Source organism: Apis laboriosa, unplaced genomic scaffold (assembly GCF_014066325.1).
Source record: "Apis laboriosa isolate Shangri-la unplaced genomic scaffold, ASM1406632v1 scaffold68_cov148, whole genome shotgun sequence".
NCBI lineage: Eukaryota > Metazoa > Arthropoda > Insecta > Hymenoptera > Apidae > Apis > Apis laboriosa.
In genome coordinates, this window is record NW_025224135.1 from 1,522,840 (window position 1) to 1,544,677 (window position 21,838).

The 21,838-nt window shown below is 23.9% G+C and overlaps 2 protein-coding genes across 8 annotated transcripts in view; one reads left to right on the forward strand and one right to left on the reverse strand.

Moving 5' to 3' along the window:
- LOC122718834 (eukaryotic translation initiation factor 4 gamma 3-like) overlaps window positions 1–19,407 on the reverse strand; it is a 39,350-nt gene extending 19,943 nt beyond the window's left edge. For 2 of the 6 annotated variants that reach the window (XM_043944193.1, XM_043944192.1), the window contains exon 1: window positions 3,794–4,160. In XM_043944193.1, coding sequence (XP_043800128.1) covers window positions 3,794–4,124 — 331 coding nt within the window. In that variant the 5' untranslated portion in view covers window positions 4,125–4,160. Of the gene's footprint in view, window positions 1–3,793; window positions 4,161–15,939; window positions 16,881–18,615 lie in introns of those variants that run through there. The other 4 variants (XM_043944195.1, XM_043944194.1, XM_043944196.1 and 1 more) reach the window with 4 other exon arrangements.
- Window positions 19,408–20,388: 981 nt separating this feature from the next.
- Window positions 20,389–21,619, forward strand: LOC122718844 (protein LZIC-like). Of its 2 annotated transcripts, none has more exons than XM_043944208.1 (3): window positions 20,389–20,535; window positions 20,908–21,043; window positions 21,151–21,619. In XM_043944208.1, exons 1-3 carry the CDS (start codon window positions 20,531–20,533, stop codon window positions 21,490–21,492), a joined length of 483 nt encoding a protein of 160 aa, XP_043800143.1. In that variant the 5' UTR covers window positions 20,389–20,530; the 3' UTR covers window positions 21,493–21,619. The 2 variants fall into 2 exon arrangements, with proteins under 2 accessions (XP_043800143.1, XP_043800142.1); XM_043944207.1 differs by lacking the exon at window positions 20,389–20,535 and adding an exon at window positions 20,542–20,824.
- The last annotated feature ends 219 nt before the right edge of the window (window positions 21,620–21,838 follow it).

The following is a 21,838-nucleotide window of genomic DNA, read 5'->3' on the forward strand; positions in this document are numbered from 1 at the left end:
CGTTTTTCGTCAAGTATATATTATGCCTATTTGTATAAATAGATTTTTACAACGAAAGAACAATGAAGTGACAACAAGGCTCTAACGTGAGCAAAGAAACCGAGAAGACGGCCTCGCGAACGGCCATCTTTGCACATGTGGACAGAAGCCAGAGCAGTGCTGCTATCTGTAGTCCCGTGAATGCATTGATTACTAAAAGGGGGGCGAGGCCGAACTTCATCATCAGGATCGTATTAAGTAAAAAGATAATAAATTAAATGTTTGTATCTCAAAAAAATGTTTAGAATTTCAATTTTGATATATTATAATTGATCGCTTATATTATAGTTTATTTATAGTATATTTATATAACATGTCAATTATAATTTTACAAAATAATATAATATAATATATTATAAATAATTAAAAAAAACTGCATGTTTATTTTTAAATCATATTTTAAATCACTTTTTTTCATAATCTTTTTTATAATAATAATATTAATGTCACTGAATGTATTTTGAAATTTGATTGTCATATTATTTATAATATTTTCATTTAATAATTGAAGCTAAAAATAATTTTTATTATATTTCACTTTATTTTTGATATCATACAATCATATTCCAAAAATTGAAGAATTATTATCTATTTACTTATTATTTATTGTTTAAGCATTGGCTATCTAAAGCATAGCATATATAGCATAGCATATATCAGAATGAAAAAATCGTGGCCTGGAAAATACAATCGGGAATGTAATACATCATTTCCGGTGTTAATTCTTTCTTTCCCTTTCTCCGTTGCTTTTCTGTCTTTTTCTTTTCAATACTAATAAATCATATAACAAATGCATATATAGATATATAACATATATAAAAATTTTTATTTTTATCAATATGATTTGAAAATGATAAAGAATATAACTCGAATATAAGAAAAAATTATAAATGCACAAGAAGATAATATATATAAAAGTAGAAGTGAGGTTAGAACGATCACGCTTTAGCCACGTGGCTAACCCAATCTAAGAACAATAACATATTGAAGCGATAAGCATAAAAATAAGATCTTTTAAAAAATATTATCATCGGAAATCAATCATTAATGTTATTGTAATAAGTCTTCCGATATTTAAATGTTGAGAGAATTGTTCGTAAAATTTTTTAAATATTAAATTTTATAAGCAAAGTACATATTATCGAAATATATATAGATTAAAAGAAAAATGATATAATTTATATATATAAAATTTCAATTTATACTAAATAATAAATATCGAAGTTTTTTTTTATCCATTAAATTTTTCTGCTATTGCTTTCGTATATTAAAAAATAAATATTTTTTAATATGAATTCATATTAATTTATTTTTGAGAATTTACATTAAATAAAAATTTACATAAGAATTATTTTTTATGATATAAATTATTATAAAATTTAATAGTTTATGCTGGATATTTTATTAATCAATTAAAAATTCAAAATATTTTTTATAAATCGATAAAAATAGAATTATACTATTATAAATATTTTATAATATTAATTAATATAATATTAAATTTTTATATAAATATATCTAATTTTTTCAATGCTGAAAAATATTAATAAAAAGAATCTATATAATATTATGTTTATATAAATTAAAATTTTTTGTATTATAATACAAAAATAATTAAACAAACTTGATTAACCTATATTAAATGAATAAAATAAATAAAATATTTAACAAACTTTATAATTCTTTGAATGATAAAAATTTTTTGAAATGTTAGAATGTAGCGTCATCATAGCGAGGCATGTCATGCAAGAGGAAAGAATCGAACATGTATAGCTCCGCGACTGTACAAGGTAGAAAGCATTTTATCGATTGACCTATATCGTGAATTGTCTACAATGCCGCCCAGCGGCGTTAAGGACTAACCTAAATACTATGCAATTTGATATATCGATACAGTAATGTATCGTAAATTATGAACAATTTATTGATTGAATAAAAATTTGGAAACTCATTTGATGCGAAAAATTTTGATCGATAATAAAATATTGAAAAAAATATATATGTTTTACATTATAAAATCTTAATGAAAATAAATATATTTTCAGAATTACTTATCATTCTACTAATTATAAAAAAAAAACTTATGCAATTTAAGAATATAATTATCATTACTATAAATAAAAATATTAAAAAAATTTATTTTTATAGACATTGTAGTATAAATCGAGCTTAATCGTCTATCCATAAATAGATGCAAACGATTCGACTTCTGACAGATAGGGCACCAGGTCAAATTAACTACCTCCAGTGTGTTCGAAAATAACGAGCTTCATGTATGTATATCTATTTCTACATACATAAATGTGCCATATAGATATGTATTATATATTTATTGTCTATGCAATAAAAAAAATTGTAGATTAAGATAAAAACTGAGAATTTTACAAATCAATATAAATTATATCAGATACAGTTAATTATAATTGTAATTGAACATAATATACATTGTTATCAATCAATCATATCAATTGTTAAGAATATAAAAACTTAAGTCTTAAGTAAATAACAAAAATTTTTTAATTAAAAACGAATGTAAATAAATACATAAAATCTAAAGAGACAATGCTTCCATTGGTCACAAAAATGTATGTCCATGGAGCAAATGGAAACAAAGAGCATGTAAACAAATATCTAATAATGTGAGTAAAGACAACTTTTTCTATTTTATTTGACAAAGTTTTATAAAGATGATGAACAAAGAAAACATGAAGAACTATAAATAACAGAAACTAAATTTTTATATTTTTATATTACTACATTATTTTATTTTTTTTCTTATCAAAATTTTTAAGTTAATATTTTTTAAATAAAAAATTTCTTATTAAATTATTTATTAATTATTATATATTAAGTTAAATAATATTATCAATGTAAATAATATTAAATAAATTTTTTAATTAATTTGCATGTTAAAGAATGATGCAATAATATTATATGAATTTTTTTGGATAGATACTAAAAATTATATATTCAGATCAATTTGAAAAAATTTTTCCCATATAATTATGATAATAGTGAATATTATATCAGAATTATTTAAATGCACAAATATATATCCTCTATTATAAATTAAAAAGATAAATTTTTTCAATATATTAATTTTTTAAATATTTTTTTAATTTACAAATTCTAGTTTCAATAATATAAATATAAATTTTAAATAATAATTAATATTAATTAATATTCAAAAGTAGTCATATTTTTTTAAATCAAATTCAAATTTTAGTTTAATTTTTTAGTTAGTATTATATATGTATATATAATGTAATTATATATGTAATTTATATGTAATACATACGTTTAGAAAATGTAAGAGATTACTATTATTTGTAAACTTACAAATAAATTAATTATTATGTAAAATGTAATTACTAATTTAAATAATTAAAATATTCTTTTTTTAAGTTGATAAAAATCAATGATAATAATCAAATTATAAAATAAAATGATTCTACATAATCATAATCAATGAAAATAAGTCATTAAAATATTAATTTTTAATTATTCAGACAATTAATTCATTATTTTGCAATATTTTATATACATATTGAAAAAAATTAATTTTTATATTATCAAATATAAAAGGTCATTATTTTTTAAGTAGTTTTATAATTTCATAAAAAATCATAAGTATTTATTCTAAATAAAATAATTACATAAAAAATATTGTTTGTAAGATTTCCAATATAATTTTCAACATCGTTTTCTTTTTCTCTCCTGCCTCTTTTTCTGCATTGTTTGTTCTTGTACTTACTAGTATTTGCAGTAACAACTCGATACTGTGGCGGTGCTTGTTGATGTTGGGTTTGTTGCTGTTGTTGCTGCTGATGACTCAGATGGTTAATGTTAACAGTCAATTGATGATGGCTCAGCTGATGATTCAAGTGGGGACTCGGCGAGGGTGGTGGTTGATGGACCGGATGCACGTGGTGATTATGACCTGGCTGAGGATTTTGTGGATGAGGGGCCGAAAGGTGATGGTGGTGGTGGGGCCCTCCACAATGTGGTAAAAGACAGTGCATAGGTCCTACACCCACGGCTACACCCACTGCGCCCTCCTTTGAGACGCCATATCTCGAAACCATTCTTCCTGATGTACCTTTTTCTTCTTATCCAGCGTCAATGATACACGCCTTGGCCGATAAAATTGATCAAGAAAAAAGAATTGATCAAAAGAATGTGTTTTCGTAGATTGATTTTAAGATCTTTTTAAATGATGAATGCATCAGGATTCGGATATGCAATATTTATAAATTTAATAGGTAAAAACAATATTGCATAAATTTATCTCTGAACTTTTTACTGTTGAAATAGTGATCATACGTATTTATTCGTTCATATTTTTATATAAAATATATGTAACCGTAAAAAAGCATATTTTTCAAGCTGTAAATATAAATATTTTCTTTTTTTTATTTCTCTTCGTTTCTTCTTTTTTTATGTTGATGATCTCAGAATTAGTGATTGATTCAACACGATGAACAAATGGTCAATGGTATTAAGTATAAAAAATTCATCAATTTTTAACTGACACTTTTTTCGTTGTCTTTGAATCTTTCAATCGGCAATGCAGTACCATTGTCATCGTGTACTTGATCGGTAATATAACAAAGGGTCTTATTGAACAGTGTTCATTATGAAAATTGAATACGCCCTATAGAAGTCACGAAAAATCTTTTTGAAAATATTAATAGTAATGTTGTTTTCTTTTTATCTTCAATTTTCTTTAAATATTCATAACATTTGTTTTACATGTATAATTATTTCCAATTTTCATCTTCAAAACAATGTTATTTTTTATTTTTCGATTAATTAATAATATATTTAAATTTCACATATTAAGATATTCAATATAAATAATGTTGAAAAAACATTCTTGAAAATAGAAATTCTTGACGATTAGAGGAAATGATCAAATTCTTGAAAAGTGTAAAAATTTCCATTGGTAAGATATTAAAACGAAAAGAATAAAATACCTTGACCAACATTTAATTAAATGATTGATCGATATTCATCGAATTTTGCTGCCTAAGACGTGTTTTATAGACGAAATGTCTGTACACGTAATGATCTGAAAGCAACATTTTCATTCGATATTTTTCAAATAGAACAAATTAATTTATTTATGCGATTTCATTGTTCAAAAATGACTTCACATGAAATTTAATTTTCTACTTGAGAATATCGCGCCATATTGTTTTTGTCTCGTTCAATGCGATTCCTCTTGATGAAGTATTCTAGTATTCAACTGTCAAAACTTCTTAACGTGGAGATACACAAAAGTAAGAGACACGTTGAAACGGACGGACTATCGTACCTCTTCCATACCAAAATCGATATTTAAGGCTCGACCGGCGTCTCCCTCTTCGTACCACCCACTCTTGCTACGGGAAACTTCCTGTTCACAGAACACATACAGGTTATGTCCACCAATGATTTAGTATTCGAACGAAATCCAGCAGCATAGGATTTTAATTCACAATAGATTTCTCCAAATTCTTTTCACATAATCCTTCTTTCTTTACTATTGGATCACTAAGAAAAGTCTCAAGATTGATGATCGGAGGTATTCGGCCGCGTGCCGAAAAGTACCGAGTTGCGTTCTATGTAGTTTTCTCTGTATTAAGATTTATGAACGCGATAAAAAAAAAGCGTTCGCAGGTAAAGAAGCGAATTACTCGCAACACTATGCATGCACGTTTTTAGTAACACTATGTTTAATAGCACTCGCGTATATACTCAAAAAAAGTGCAATACAAGATTTTAAATTAAACAGAAAATTGAAACGGCGTCAAACTGTTCCTAGGTTGCGTGAGATTCTTTCTCAGAGACCATAAATTCCAAAATATCACCCTTTTTTAAGAATTTTGCTTATTCGATATTGTAATCGAAGCTTAATATATATTTAACGAACGCGTTTATAGCAATATAACGTGTGCACTCAGAAATAGGAGAAATAAATTAACGATGATGTGAAGACGAGCGTACCCTTTTGCAAGGGACGCGACGGAGACTGATGCAGGCTCGTCCTTCTCACACGACTCACGAATCGCGACCCGCGGCCCCCTACCCGTTTCGCTCTGCAACTAAGGAGCGACAGGACTGTGTAATGATTTTATAAGTACCCTTTCAAACTTGATGATTTAAAATTTTATAGAATTATTTTAATTTTACTAAACAAAATATTTAAATATTTAACAAAAAATTAATTATATATTATTTTTTATGTACAGAAAATAATTAAATGAATTGTTCAAAATAATTAAATGAATAAATTTATTATTTTATTTTTATCATAATAAAAATTTTTTTATTTTTAAATATATTAAAATGTCAATTTTTATAAATATTTTTTCTTAATAAATTTTTATTTTTTTTAGAGCAAATAAGATTCAGATTATCTTATGAAATATATTTTAAATTATAAATGATGTCTATTATTTTATATACATTTTTATTAAAATATTGAAGAATTCAAATATCATAAAAGCAAAATACACGTGTTACGCTACGGCCCTGAAAAGTAGTCAAACACCAAACCCACACCGGGTAGAAGATATATACCTACGGCCGCGTGCGCAGACCAGTGGACAGAGTGCAAAACCCTGCGCATGCGTAATGGACGTCGACACAGCAGACCCTTCAACTCGCATGAATGCAATAGGCGCAGCCCCACAACACTTGAGGGTAAGGTGACGTGCAGCCTTGTGCATGCGCACATATAGTTTATTCGCTTTAACTTTGTCACACCCGTATATTTGTATTTACTTTTTATTACCGCAAGAATCAAACGTGCATTTAATGTAAATATATATTTCAAATATATTTCAAAATTTTTAAAAATTCAAATTAGAAAATTAATATAAACAAGATAAATTATAAATAAATAATATTTTTAATTTTCATTAATTACTATCAAATTATCAAATGGAATTAATATTTCTTAAAATTATTTGCACACTTATAATGCAATAAAAATAATTTATAATTTATATAAAATTGGTAATTTTTACATTATTTATATAATATTATTTAAATTTTAATAATTATTAAAAAATTTACATTAAAAAATAATTTAATATTATTTCACATGAATGAAAATTCAATTTTCTACAAAAATTTTTATAAATTTAAAAGATTAATGTAAATATTTATAGATTGATTAATATTCTCCTTTATTATTTTTAATTATATATTTCAAAGAATTAATATTATAATTTTACATTATGTATTGAAATCATTCATATATATATACTTATGTATATTGAAATATACATAAGTATGTAACAAAGAAATTCTGTTGTATATTTTTGCTTTAAGTAAATATATTAGTTATTCAATATTTCTTGAATTATGATTACTAATTATATATTTTCAAAAAATCTTCTTAAAAAATTAAAAAAAAAGAATGAATCATTTCTTTTTCTACATAAATAATAACACAATAAAGCAGGTGAAATCCAACCTTTTAATTTAAACTGCTTTCTTCACGATACATAATAAACATTAATTTGAATGAATCAAAATATCTCCGTGATCATAGAATATATACATTACAGTGAATATGCTTCTATTATTATTGTAGATGAAGAAAAGAGACGATGAGGATAGTATATTTCTTAACGACATTCAAAACGATGAAGCAAACAGAGAAAGAAAAGAGAGACGAGTCACGAAGATACACGAACGTGTGCCATGCGTGGGCGAAACTGCACGAACGCGTAAATACAGAGAAGAAACACGAGAGGCATACTCGACTTTGTTCAAATGAGGAACAAGATCCGCGAATGATGTGTATAGGTTAGGTAGGTAACCCAGTTTCGCCGGTACACCAGGCCAGGCTGCAGCAACGCCGTTTTACGATCGATACCTATATGCACCCGGTACTGCTCACAGCCTAGATTCCTTGTCTAGGATAGGTACAAGAAGGGGACTATGTGACCTACATCTTAGAAAAAAATGTAACGAAAATATGATTTAAATTGTATTGAATTCGAAATTGACAATACAGTCAAAAAAATATTAATAAATTAATATAATATAATATAATATAATAATATTAATATAATATTAATTATATTAATAAATTAATATAATAATTGTATTAATATATTAAATTAATTAATAATACTAATTCTGATTATCGGATTATTTCTTATCTCGATAAACATTCCTACTTTAATTTTGATGATGTATTTATTTAATAAGTAAAATAAGTAAAATAAAAATGTCATATTACATATATGTAATATCAACGTATATAACAATGAATGATATAAGAATAAAAAAAAATGTATTATAAGAACAAAAAACTTAATGTGTTTCAAAACATATTTAAAACGAAAAAATACTATAATAATTAAAAATTTAATTTTTAGTTTTTTAATATTTTTATATCATAAGAAAATTAGTAAAAAATATTAATTTTTCAATAAAATGCATGTATTTAATGTTCAAATTTTAATTGTATATAAATATTAGAAGAATAATAAAAAATCTTTATTTTTTATTTCAAAATCGTAATTTAAAACAATATTTTCATATGTATGTGTAAAGATAATGAACAAAACGAAAAAAAAATCGTTTAATTATTTAAATAGAAAAAAAGAATGTGATGAATTAGAGATGAAAGATAAATTGTGTATCAAAAACACACAAAATTTTTGTAAAGACGATTAAATAGCAAGAAAGAAGCGAAGTTAGACCAGTAACCTCTGACAACCTTCGTTTGTCTCGGTTCATTTTACTCAGTCGAGACGTGGTAGTTCAAAGTCCTCTGGAGAAAACATAGCTACTGACTCATGCTTGCCAAAAGAATTCAAGGAAAGCAAGCACGAAAGCGAACTTTTCCAAAGTATATAGTATGATTCACTGATAATTGAATCTTTCAAACGAAAACGCATACGATATTAATCGTATCCATGAAGAATATTATTTAAAAGGAAAATAAAAATTTAGATTCTAATTGTAATATTCTTAGGAATACATTTTCTTTAGTAAAATAACAATAGAAATATAAAATCGTTAATATTTTAAATTGTCAAAAATATATATGTGCCTTATAGAAATTCCATAAAATGGTTACAGAGGCAAGGAACGAGAAGAAAGTAGACGTGTTCACAAACCATAGAAGTTAGTTTCCAGGGGTCTTTGAGCCCTCAAGCCGTTGACCTTGGAAAGGTAGCACGAAGATCTTGTGGCGTGAGAGCAGTAGTACTCTGCCTCTCGTGGGCGTCCGGTAGGAGGTTACAAGCTTGCAAGAGGAAAAAGGCCGGTTGCGAATACGAAGGAAAAGAGTAATACGAGCTAACGTATGTCTAGATAAAGACAGAGAGTCCCTCAGTGAAGAGAGGGTCGATATTTACCGACTTCCCCCCTCTCTTGGCCGGGCAACGACCTACCACCCCTGCATATTCACTGAACTCGCTCTTTTACCCTTCATATTGCTTTCTCTCTTGCATTCAATTTACCTCACCTCTCAACCCCTTCATTATTTCTTCACAACGTTCAACTGCCTACAATCTTTTTCCCCTTCTCTGACTACCCTTAGTGTCGCTACGTTATTGCGTTCTAACCCTGAAACAAACCAACTCGTCCCTTGAGACACCCAACTACCAAGAAAGACATCGTGGTCAAGAGCGAGAACCCGACCGTGGCTCACTGAATACAGGAGAACACAAAACGGAAAACCTATCGATGAAGGAAGAAAAAGAACAAAAAGAAGAATTAATGTATAAATATATATTATAGCATTTTCACTAGAAGATTTCATAATAAATATGTATATTGTTTGAAAAATTTTCAAAAGTTTAAATTCATAATTCATATATAAATTTTATATCATTATTCATTTATTTTTATATTATATAGCTAACAAAATATTGATTACTTATATAATATATACATAATATAAATTAATTAAATAATCATTTATTCTAATAGTTTCTTAAATATAAGTGTCTTTTTAATGCTTAATGTGCTCTTAAATTTATTTTTAAATGTACATTCAATGTCACATGTATAATATAGTAAATGGATATTTTTTATCATACGTACAATATATATAAAGTTATCAGAAAATAAAAATATTAATCAATTTCATGATAGCAGATACAAAAAGTGTATATATAATGTAAATGATATTATTTAATATTTAAGTAAAAAAATACTAAGTATAATATGATATTGTACTGCCATCTACATGTAAATAGTTTAACGAATTTGGTCTACTCGGTCGATAAAAAAACATGTTAAAATGAATTCTTTATATTAAATTAATATTTGATTGTAAAAATATAAAGTTTGTTTAAAAAAAAGAAATTTGAAAATCTTTTAATAATTTATATTCTAATTTCTTTTTTTTCAATCCCCTTTTTTATCTTGTTTTGTTTATCTTGTTATATTATAATAAATAAATTTTATTTTATATAATTTTATACAATTTTATTTTATTTTATATAATTATATAATTATATATTATAATTATATAATATTTATATAAATTTTATTTTATATAATTTTATATAATTTTATATAAATTTATTAACACATACATATAAACATAACATTTAATATTCTAAACTTTTTAATATTTCTAAATCCGAAAAATTTTTTGTATTTAAAATTTTATTACTTCTGATATGGAAAAATAAAAAATAAATAAATTTTGCATAATAAAGATACCGAAAAACATAGTATAAATGTTTTAAATGATCACGAATCTGTTTTAAGTTGTGTATCCCAACTTCTCAAATCAGAATTGCACAGTAGAAGTATGTTCTACTAGTTACATCGAATGAAGCTCAAGCGGAAGTAACAATTTTACTAACTGATCTAATAGCATTTCTTTTTCATTCATATATTTTTGTTCTATATTACAAATAAATTTTTAATGAAAATCAGCTATATATTCTCAGAAAGAAAAAACTATAAAACTGAATAGGCCTACTAAATATTATATATTATAAATTATATTTAATTATTTTAACAAAAAGTACTATTTCTATTGTTAAAGTATTATATTATGTTTCATACATGTGCATTAAAAATTTAACATGAAAATATTATGATTCTTAATTTATCTATTATTTCTAACTTATCTTATAAGTTTTCTTCTAAGATTATTTTACTAATATACTCATTGATTTTGCCTTTATTTTTCATATTTGAACATTTTCGTGCTTATCGCGAAACGGATAACATCCGCTATTGTTAATGTATTTTTCACATACTTCATTTGTCTCGGAAATTTCCAAGAATTATATATTTCTTTCTTTGCAACTTCATCGCACAAAAATATCTTCGAACCGTGTAAACAGTTCTTTAAAAAATATACATTCTTATTTGTATTCAAAGTTAAAAGCAACTATCTTATCCTACATACATATTCTACATAACATTGACATCGACATTAAATAAAACTGTTCGTGTCACTATTATAAAAACATCAATGATTTTTATATGTATTATATTAATGAAATACAATGAAATATAACGAAATACAAGATGTTTTAAGAATATTTACATTAAAATTTAACTATAATTGTAAATTCAAGAATTTGAGTTTTTTCTTGTTTTTATAATTATTCGTTTCTTTAAAACTAAACAAATTTTTATTCAAGAAAAAAATATGAATGATTGAAAAAAATCGAAAACTGATATATTCATCTATCAAATTATATTAATAATAACAAATTTCTTAGTATAATAAAAACAAAAATTAAATATATAATTATTTTAATAGTACGTAATTGTTATTTTGAAAAAAATATCTTTTCGATAATCAAAAATATTAAATTTAGAAATTAATAATTATTTTTCCATTATGAAATTACGATTCAAATACAAAAAAAGAAAAAAAATAAACAGAAATTTTTTTAAATATTTTTTTTAAACATTAAAAATAAAATAAAAACAAATTATCAAAAATAAATAATTTTTAGTAATTGACATAAATATGTAATACATGTATATTAATATAAAAATTATTCAACGTGTAAAAGTGCACTTTCTACCAGGAACTATTCGAAACCTGGTTTACCAACCGATACAACATGCGTGTTAAATGTCACAATGCTAAGTCGCTATAACTCACTATGAATAAATTATATAATAAATTTTCAGTAAGAATATTTTAATGTACTTTTAAATGATTCAGTAATATATTATTGAAATAATATATTATATAAAAATTGCATAAAAAAATATTAAAAAAGATAATTACAATATATTTTTTATATTACATTATATTTACATTACAATTAATTAGAAACTTTTTAGAGATGAAATATCAAATACATATTTTGAAATCAAAATACATAAGATTAAGAACAATTCATTTCAATGTTCATAAATATAAGTGTAATAATAAATGTAAATATTCTAAAAATTTAGAATTTAGTAATTTCATCAACATATGTATGTTAAAAGAGCAAGATAGTTACAACTGTTGAAAAATAAAATCCTAAAAGCTGATGTTCGCATTTTGGTTCATAATCTTTTACCGCATTGCTGGCAAGGACGCATTGGACATGTAATTAGAATTAGTCTTACGACTAAACTGTATCGATACAAAAATTCAAAAATTCTTTATACTAAAATGCTATAATTTTAATTATAGAATGTCAATATTTTTCAAAATTTTTTTCTAATTTTTTACTTGAGTAATTTTAAATATAGAAATTAATTTAATTAATATTTTTATATTAAATTATTTATAATTCTGATTTAAACATTTATTAAAGAAATTTTATTTAGCAAGAAATAAAATATTGATTCAGTTAGATACAAATCGTAGATCAACTAATTTGTGTGAATTTGAGAATGCATTCACAGAATGAAGCAAGTTTTTTATTCACTTTTTACAAGAAAAAAAAATATTTGTTTTATAGACTATGAAATTTCGCAATATTCTTGTTTTTTCTCTAAATCTTTCTCTAAATTCTTTTTTATTTTATTGTCATCCATTTAGATAATTCAAATATTGCAAGAAAAAAAATTTGCAAAAAAATATTAATATTAAACTTGAATTGAAATTCTTTTTTTTTTAATAAATTAACATTTATTAATAATATAGAATATTAATATAATAGAATAAACATTTACATATTACATATATATTTGTAGAATATTTAACAAACTGATCACATTATTTTATACATTCCATTAAAACTTTAATCCTGAGCCATTTCTAATATTTATAGACATCTTTTGTATTAATGATTATATGACTAACTAAAAATCATAGGATTTTGAAAAATATTTTCTTTCTAATTCAAAAAAATTGCTAAATTCTAAAAATAAAAGTCTCTTACAAATAAAAATAAAGATTTACTAAGATTTATAATAATCCTTATTGTGATAATAGTGAACCCTCTGTAAAATATACTGCATGAATTGACATAAAGAATTATTGATGGAATTCCAAGGATATAGGGATAAATAAATAAAAATTATTCTCAGGTATACAGAGGATGAAAAGCAGGTATAAGGAAGGTTTGACAAATCTAAAAAGGGAATAGTAATTAAGTGCAATCGTAAAAGCAGTTGTTGAATAGACATAGTCGTTGAGCAAAGATCAGTAAGAAGCAAGCAAAGTACGGTTAGTTTCTCCCCGGATGTCTGATGGCCTCTTTCTCGTATAAGCGGCCTTGTCAGGAATGCACATTTTCTGCCGGTTCACCGTTTACTTTGGCTTCGATTTGAATCGATGCACAGACGTCTACTACCTTTCACCCAACTGTCTTCTAATCACGTGACCGTACTTGTTATCGCTTAACTTCGTCATGATCTTTATTGTCGTGTGGACCTTTCTAAGACGATCAACTTTCTTTCGAATATTTTCTAATTTTCGTAATTAATTTTATTGAGTATGAAGAGAATGTTATGTAGAAAATAATTGAAAAATACATCTAGAGTTCCAAGTTGATTATTTATTTAATTACATGAAAATAAATTTTTATTCAAAAATTGATACTATGACAATGAATATCTTTAATTATATTTTTTTTTCTATTATTTTCTGTTGTTTAAGTTATTAACTAGAATAATAAAATAATATTTTTTTACGCCGTGAACAAGTGAATAGTTTTGTTATTCAATCAAGATATCAATGATTTGTTTAAGCGTAAACTTAAAATATTTAATTAAAAATCAACAAGATCAATGTTTATAATCCATTGTATTTAAATAATTTAATCGCTTATTTAAATTATTACTACATATATTATTATTATTATTATTATTATTATTAGTAATAGTAGTAGTAGTAATAGTAGTAATAGTAGTAGTAGTAGTAATAGTAGTAGTAGTAGTAGTAGTAGTAGTAGTAGTAGTAGTAGTATTATATAAAAAGAGAAAAAGAAAGATATAAAAAGAGAAAAGAAATTCGCAAGTGTTTTAATACAAGTAAATAAAAAAGTTTCTATTGGATATGAAAATGAAATACGATAGATGCATTCTTATAGAATAATAAATATTATAAAATAAAATACTATAAAATAAAAAATTTTGAAATAAAATTTAATATATTTATAGAAAAGTTAAATTACATATATAAAAAATTCACGAAATAAACCAATAATTTGAAATTTATATAAAATTCAATCTGAAGTTACGTTGAATTGCAGAATTAGTATTGTTATGTAAAAATTTATGATACATTTTTTAATACATAATAAAAATTTGAAATATTTCATAAATATTAAAAATATCAAAAACTTTTATGTTCAATAACATTATATGCACGTACTTAATCACATAGAAAAAGAACATATTTAAAAATTAAATTGATATTTAGTCATCAAAAAAACATTGTATTTAAATATTGGAATTATTGAGAAACATATGATTAAAACAAAGTTGATACAAGAGTGCCATATTTGCTAAATCATGAATTATAATCACAAATATGTATTTTAAGAATGTGTTATCCAATAAAATTGAATAGATGGTAGAAAATATAAACCATATGTACAGGAATTAATTGTTAATAAAATATCTTTTTAATATTATTTCTTATTCTAAGCATTATGCAATTTTCTAATAATTTTTATAATAATAATATATAATATACTTATTTCTCAATAAGATGAAAATAAAAGATCTTGACAAGTTTGGTAAAATCTTAATAGTAAAGAATTTTTTCATTGTATACTATATTGTAATAAAACATAATTAAAATTATATTTATGATAACTATGTTTTTCAGAAAACGATAGTTACAAATATTTGAAATTATAAATTTAAGAATATAGAAAAAAAAATATTTAAAAAGAAAAAATCTTTTGTATAACAAACTTTTAAATTAAATTATATACATAAATATATAAATTTAATTTTTTATATAAAAATATGTAAATAAATAATAAAAGATAAATTTTATATATAAAATTGATTATTTAATGACATAATATAAATATAAATAAATTGTTATAGATATAGATATATATTTTGTTGCTATAAAATATTATCAAAATTCATGCGTTTGCACATAATAGAAAATATACTTTTATAGTTGATATTAACCATTTGAAAAATATCAGACAATCTTAGGAATCGTGTTCTCGTGACACACGTGACACATCCAACTGGTAAATGATTACTGACTCACGCGACATCTCCCGAAATCTATTATAAGTATTATTTCATTTGATATTTCTTTAATAATTTTAATTTATTTATTAAGAAAATGATAAATTATTTTTATGTAAAATAAAAAGAGACGAATATAAAAATTGTAATAATCATGATTTGTATAATTAATATGTTGATAATAATTGTAAGTAGCGAAGCATATTTACTATTTTTAAGAAAAAGTTTATGTATTAAATATATCAATATGAAAACATTCGATCATTCGAATAAACAACTATCGCGAACATAGCATGACATTCAACTTACCTATCACCGTAGACATTTTTGGCTTGTGTGCTGCTGAACGCCTAGTCTAAGTTCTCTTATGACCGTTATTGCTAGTGATGGTAAGAAACAATGATGATTGAGAACATCTTTAGCGGCGTGATTGCCTACTGGTGATCCTATCCACTTTCGTTCTCAACATGCGAAGGTAACACACGAGGTCTCTTCCTTGAAGAATATACGCCTCGTATGGCGCGAATACTTGAAAAAACAACGATGGCTATTTGAATGAATGAACACTCGTGCTTTGCAAACGAAAAGACCGCTGTCGAAATTATATAACCTCCGCGGTAGCAAAGACGATATGATACTGGTAAGGCGATGTTTTTGTGCGAGTTACTAACCACGAAACCCGGCAATACCACTGCTGCTACTGTTACTACTATCGTTAAACTCACTCTCGTACGGTAAATCACCAAATTTTAAAAAGATTCATTTCGTTTGTCAAATATTAAAAAATATTTTCTTACATTCTATTTTTATATATGTTACTTATATTATGCGATAATTATGTTAAATATGTTTTGTTTCGTACATTTTAACAGGCATTTTAATAACCATATGCTGTTTATAACAATAATTTCCTACGTAATACGCAAATAACACAATTTGTTGGCAAAAATTACTATATACAAAATATAAACAGGAAAATTTTCATGTAGAAATAAATTGATTTCGTAAAATGCCTTAAAAAAATAATAATAATATATTTTTAATTATATTTCAAACCATAGAATTGAGACCTTGAAAATATTATTCCGTAAAAAAAATATAACGATTCTTTAATGATACTACGCACAATTTCTAATATATTATCATGAACTTTTATATACTCGTTGAGAAATTGTATTTAATTATTTTCACTATAAGTCAAATAAGAAAAAGAAAAGAGAGCAAGAAACGTGCGTACCGTGTGGCTTGATTGCCACATGTACACAGACTACGCGCGACACATAACCGAACTTAATGTTCGGATATTTTCGTAAACCTTCGGCAAGTTAGCTATGTCGCCTTGTTTCATCCTATTCTCCTTCTCTTTTTCTTTCGGAAGTTATTTTCCTGTTTTCTCTCAGTATATTTTTCTGTACATCCTTTCACATGATTTATATATCTATAATTTTTATTGCTTTAATTCATCCATTAAATAATCTCTAATTTATGAAAATAAAACTGTTTCATAAGAATCAACAGATTGTTCTCCCACTTTGTCTCTTTTTCACGTTTGTTTTTATTAATATATGTATTGAGCATATTTGCCTCGTCATTTTCCTTTTCCTTAATATACTTTCTTACTAAAAGAATTTGTACTATGATCAAAAAATCAAAGTAAAAGAAATATAAATCAAAAAATTGTAGATTTAAAGAAATATTTTAAATTAAATATTATAAATAAAGTTATCTTAAAAATATAATAATATTTATATTTTTAAAAAAAAATTCAAATTTTTTCAATATAATTATAATTCTACTCATGATTTTAAATTCTTTTCATTTTATAATTTGTAAATTATATTTTTTTTATATGTATATCATCAACAAATCTAACTATTCTAAAAATATATTTGTTTTCTGAATGTTACAATTTATATGAATTATGTTGTTATGATAGATAATTCTTCAAAGAATTATATATATATAATTATAAAATATATAATTATTAACTATATAAAAATATGTATAAATAATTATATAATTTTTTTATAAAACAATAACTGTAATAATAATCATAAATATAATTTGTAAAATTATATGAAAAAATTCAGAACTACAGCAGAGAATAATAGAATTCACATAAACACAAATGTCTCTTTCATGGCTTCCATAATTTCATTAAGTTACATTAACATAAGTTATATTTATAAGTTATATTAACATAAGTTTCTTGTACATTTAATTGTTAACTAATAAATTGTATATTTAATCATTAACTATACATATAATGAAAATAAATGAAATCAAATAATTTTCAAAAAATATATTAATATTATTAAATATTTAAAAAATCATAATAGATATTACTATAAAAAAAATAAATAAATAAACAAATAGATCTAAGAATTTAAAAAATAGAATAAAAAATTTACGAAGTATCATTATATTAAAATTACATAAAATATAAAAAAATAAAATATAATTTTTAAAAAATATATCTTATCGTTTCAAACATAAAAAATATAAAACAAAATAAATCATTAAAAGTTCATTTAAAATATATTATTTAAATTAAAGATCTGGGAAGCCATAATCTCAATATATTTTTTTAAAACAAAAATATACAAATTATAAAAAAATCAACTTGCATGTACGTAGTGCTTTCTTTATTTAATTAAAATTCCAAGTTTTTTTAAGCATAATCCTTTAATAAAATTAATATCGAAAACAAAAACAATAATTAATTTTTATATAAAGGATATAAAATAATATAAGAAAATAAATGCATTATTATAGAGATTTTTACGAAATGTCCCTAAAAGATAGCCACATGGACCGCATGGCTGTCCTAACCTTAAAACATAACCTCATTCGAGTATTTAAGTTATACGTAAAAATCTAATGACGTAAAAAAAACATAAATATATAAAATGAATAAAATAGATATATGATAACATATATAAGAATTAAAAGAAATTAAAGATATAATTTACAATTTGTACTCACCAGCATTTGGTACAAAACGCGGTGTATTAGTTGTAACCACAGTGTTGTAAGTTTGAGACGAATGAACACTTGGTTGATTGACGTTCACTATGAGTTGAGGTTGATGTTGTGGCGGATTATGATGTGGCTGTGAATGATGTTGATGATGTTGGGGCAGGTGGTGATGTTTCCCTTTCGTTGGCATGCTCATCGCAGGCGTAGGCCTCCCTTCTTTAAACTCTCCACTACCTTCAAAGCTTGTTGCCTTATGTGGCTCGCTGAGGTCCTCATAGGTACGTTATTTTCACACGCACGTAGTTAACCGTAATGTTTGTCGAAAGACTTCTTGTCCAAGCAAACTTTGCTGAAAAATTCGACGTACGTGAAACGATGGTTAGCGTTCGGTCATCCGTACGGAACTGGTAGCACATTTACACGCGCGCGCACTTCAACTACGGTCAATTCATACGTAAAACTATATGTTCACTTTTTCCATACTTCTGTTTTTATTGAAATAACAGTTTTCGTTTGTACTCATCAATAAATTACACACTTTTTCTGCACAACGTCTTTGTCCGTTGGTTCGTTCGATCAAAAGTGTTTACGCTCTTATTACTTTTCCAAGATTTGCGCGCGGTTGGAATATTCAACTGCGCACGATCACTTATTCCTTCTTGAAATACTAATAAACTATTATCACCAATAATCGTACCTAGATCGTTCTACCTGCCTAAAATGTCGCGTAAATTGTTTGACAAATAGTAAATGACTTGTTTTCTTGTAAGAAAAAAGAAGCGACGCGCACCATACATTGAGCACAACCACAGCACGCCTTTCTTTCCATTTCCTCTTATCTACCGTTCTTTAATGGTAATATACAAGAATCTTAACTTGTTACACATTCGATATAAAGATAATTCAAAACAAATTAAAAAATCGTCGATAATCGATATTTGTTAAGTTATTTAATTATAAATTAGAATTACATGCGCATTAATTAATTTGTCCAAAAGATATTATTTTTTCGAAACGACACAAACGGATTTGTGGTAACATAGTGAAACAAAATTCTACAGCAACCAATCAAATGTCTGGCATAAACTATGTAGGGAATATAGAGTCAATCAGGTAACTATTTGATTGACTGTTAGCCACACTGACGGTTATACAGATATTGGATAGTTAATAATATATAAATCAGTAAAAAATACAATAATGGATTTTAAATGATTACAATAATGGATTTTAATCATTCCTATATATTATAACATTTTACAACTATTATTTATATACAAATTATATTATAACTATTATTCATTATTTTATGAATAAAAATAATTTTAAGAATAAGTTTATTAATCAATTAATTTTATATTTTTTAATAGAAAATATTTTATTTAATCGTAAAAAGAAATAAATTATTGCATATAATTATATTGAAAACATAACATTTAATATATTAATATATTAATATTAACATTTAAATTAGTTAAATATTTTTCCACGTAAATTCATAATTAAAAAATATACAATAGAACAAACATAAATATATATATTTATTTTTATATATATTTTTATAGATAATTATATGATAAGTATATATATATATATATATATATAATATAATATAAGTATATTTGTATAATAATACAATACAATAATTAATACAAACAGAATTGTTAAGTATTTACGTAAGATTGTATATTTTATCTATTCACATATGCACACATGCATGTGCATTTGCTACTTTTATATGTGTTATTCATATCTAAAATTGATGATTTGTTGAAATATTATATTTTTGTTGCTTGATATTGTTTTAGCAGAATGAAATTGCATATAAAAATTACAATTATATTTATATCTTTAAAATTAAAAAATAAATAGATTATTAATTGGAAGAAAATATAAATATATTAAACCAGTGGGAATATATATGTGGTAAAAATATATAAGTATAAAATAATATAAAAGATTTTAAATACACAGCAAATAAATATGCAGCAAAGTAACAAGTAACAATATTAAAAAATTAATTCTAATCGTGATTTCACTCGTAAAGTTCAGCCGATTATAATAATTTTTACTTTTTATTTCAAATTTAATTATTATTGTTTTTACATTTAAAAATGGGTTCTCACGGTAAATTAGAAACTGAAAAATTAAAAAAAAATTTAGAGGCACAATTGGATAGATTAGTACAACAATTAGAGGATATAGAAGAAAATCGGTATATTTGATAAATTATTCAAATTGTTAATTTAATAATTTTAAAATTAATATTTTTTTTTATAACATTATTGCAATTAATAGGAATTTATTAGATGCAGCTGCATATGAAGAAGCTATGCAACTCACAAAAGAAGATTTACAAGAATTCAATGAAAGTTTGCAACGATTGATATCTGGTGATACAACATTAATTGATCAACTAGGTGCAATACAATTGGTATGTTATAAAAATGCATATATTTAAATTAAAAAAAATATTCATCTAAAAATATTTATTATAAAATATAAGAAAAATTATAAATATATACTAAAAATTTTAATTAGGCTATTCAAGCAGCAATTAGTGAAGCATTTAAAACACCAGCTGTTATTAGAATGTTTGGGAAACGTGAAACATCACAACTTAAAAATCGCTTAGCTCAAATTGAATATGATATGAAACTTGGAAAAATAACTAAAGAAGTTTGTGATCTTCAGCGTGCAGAGGTACTAAATGCACTTAGACAACTTGGTGAAAAATTAGAACTTCAAGAATTACAGTTATTGGAAAAATTAATGCTTAATAATATTGATACTACAAATTATGTGCAAGTAACTGAAAATGTAAATAAAGGTCGAATAGCCATGGCAGTAGTAGGTGATGAGGCTAGAATTCAAAATACTTAAATCTTAGGATATTTTTTAACATTAATTTTTAATTTTTTATAAACAAATAATACTTTATATAAATAAAAAATTAAATATAAAAAGATTGATACATTAAAATTAAATACTTTAATAAATTTAAATCATTATTTATGAAATACAATGTTTTATGAAATAAATAATATTAATAGTTAATAAAAATAAAAGATACATCAATATATATTTTTAATTTTTGCTATTTAATATTTTTTATTATAAATAAAATTATTTTTAAAGTAACAAATTTATCATTTGTTATTTTAATTGTTTGAATATTTATTTTCATTTCATTATTAATCTTGATTAAATTTGCCTATTTTACTTAAAT

Excerpts from the sequence above, each read along its gene's own strand:
- LOC122718844 (XM_043944207.1), top strand. The coding sequence starts at position 20,724 with ATGGGTTCTCACGGTAAATTAGAAACTGAAAAATTAAAAAAAAATTTA. Across the intron at positions 20,825-20,907 it reads GAGGATATAGAAGAAAATCG|GAATTTATTAGATGCAGCTG; the intron begins GTATATTTGATA and ends TGCAATTAATAG. Across the intron at positions 21,044-21,150 it reads AACTAGGTGCAATACAATTG|GCTATTCAAGCAGCAATTAG; the intron begins GTATGTTATAAA and ends AATTTTAATTAG.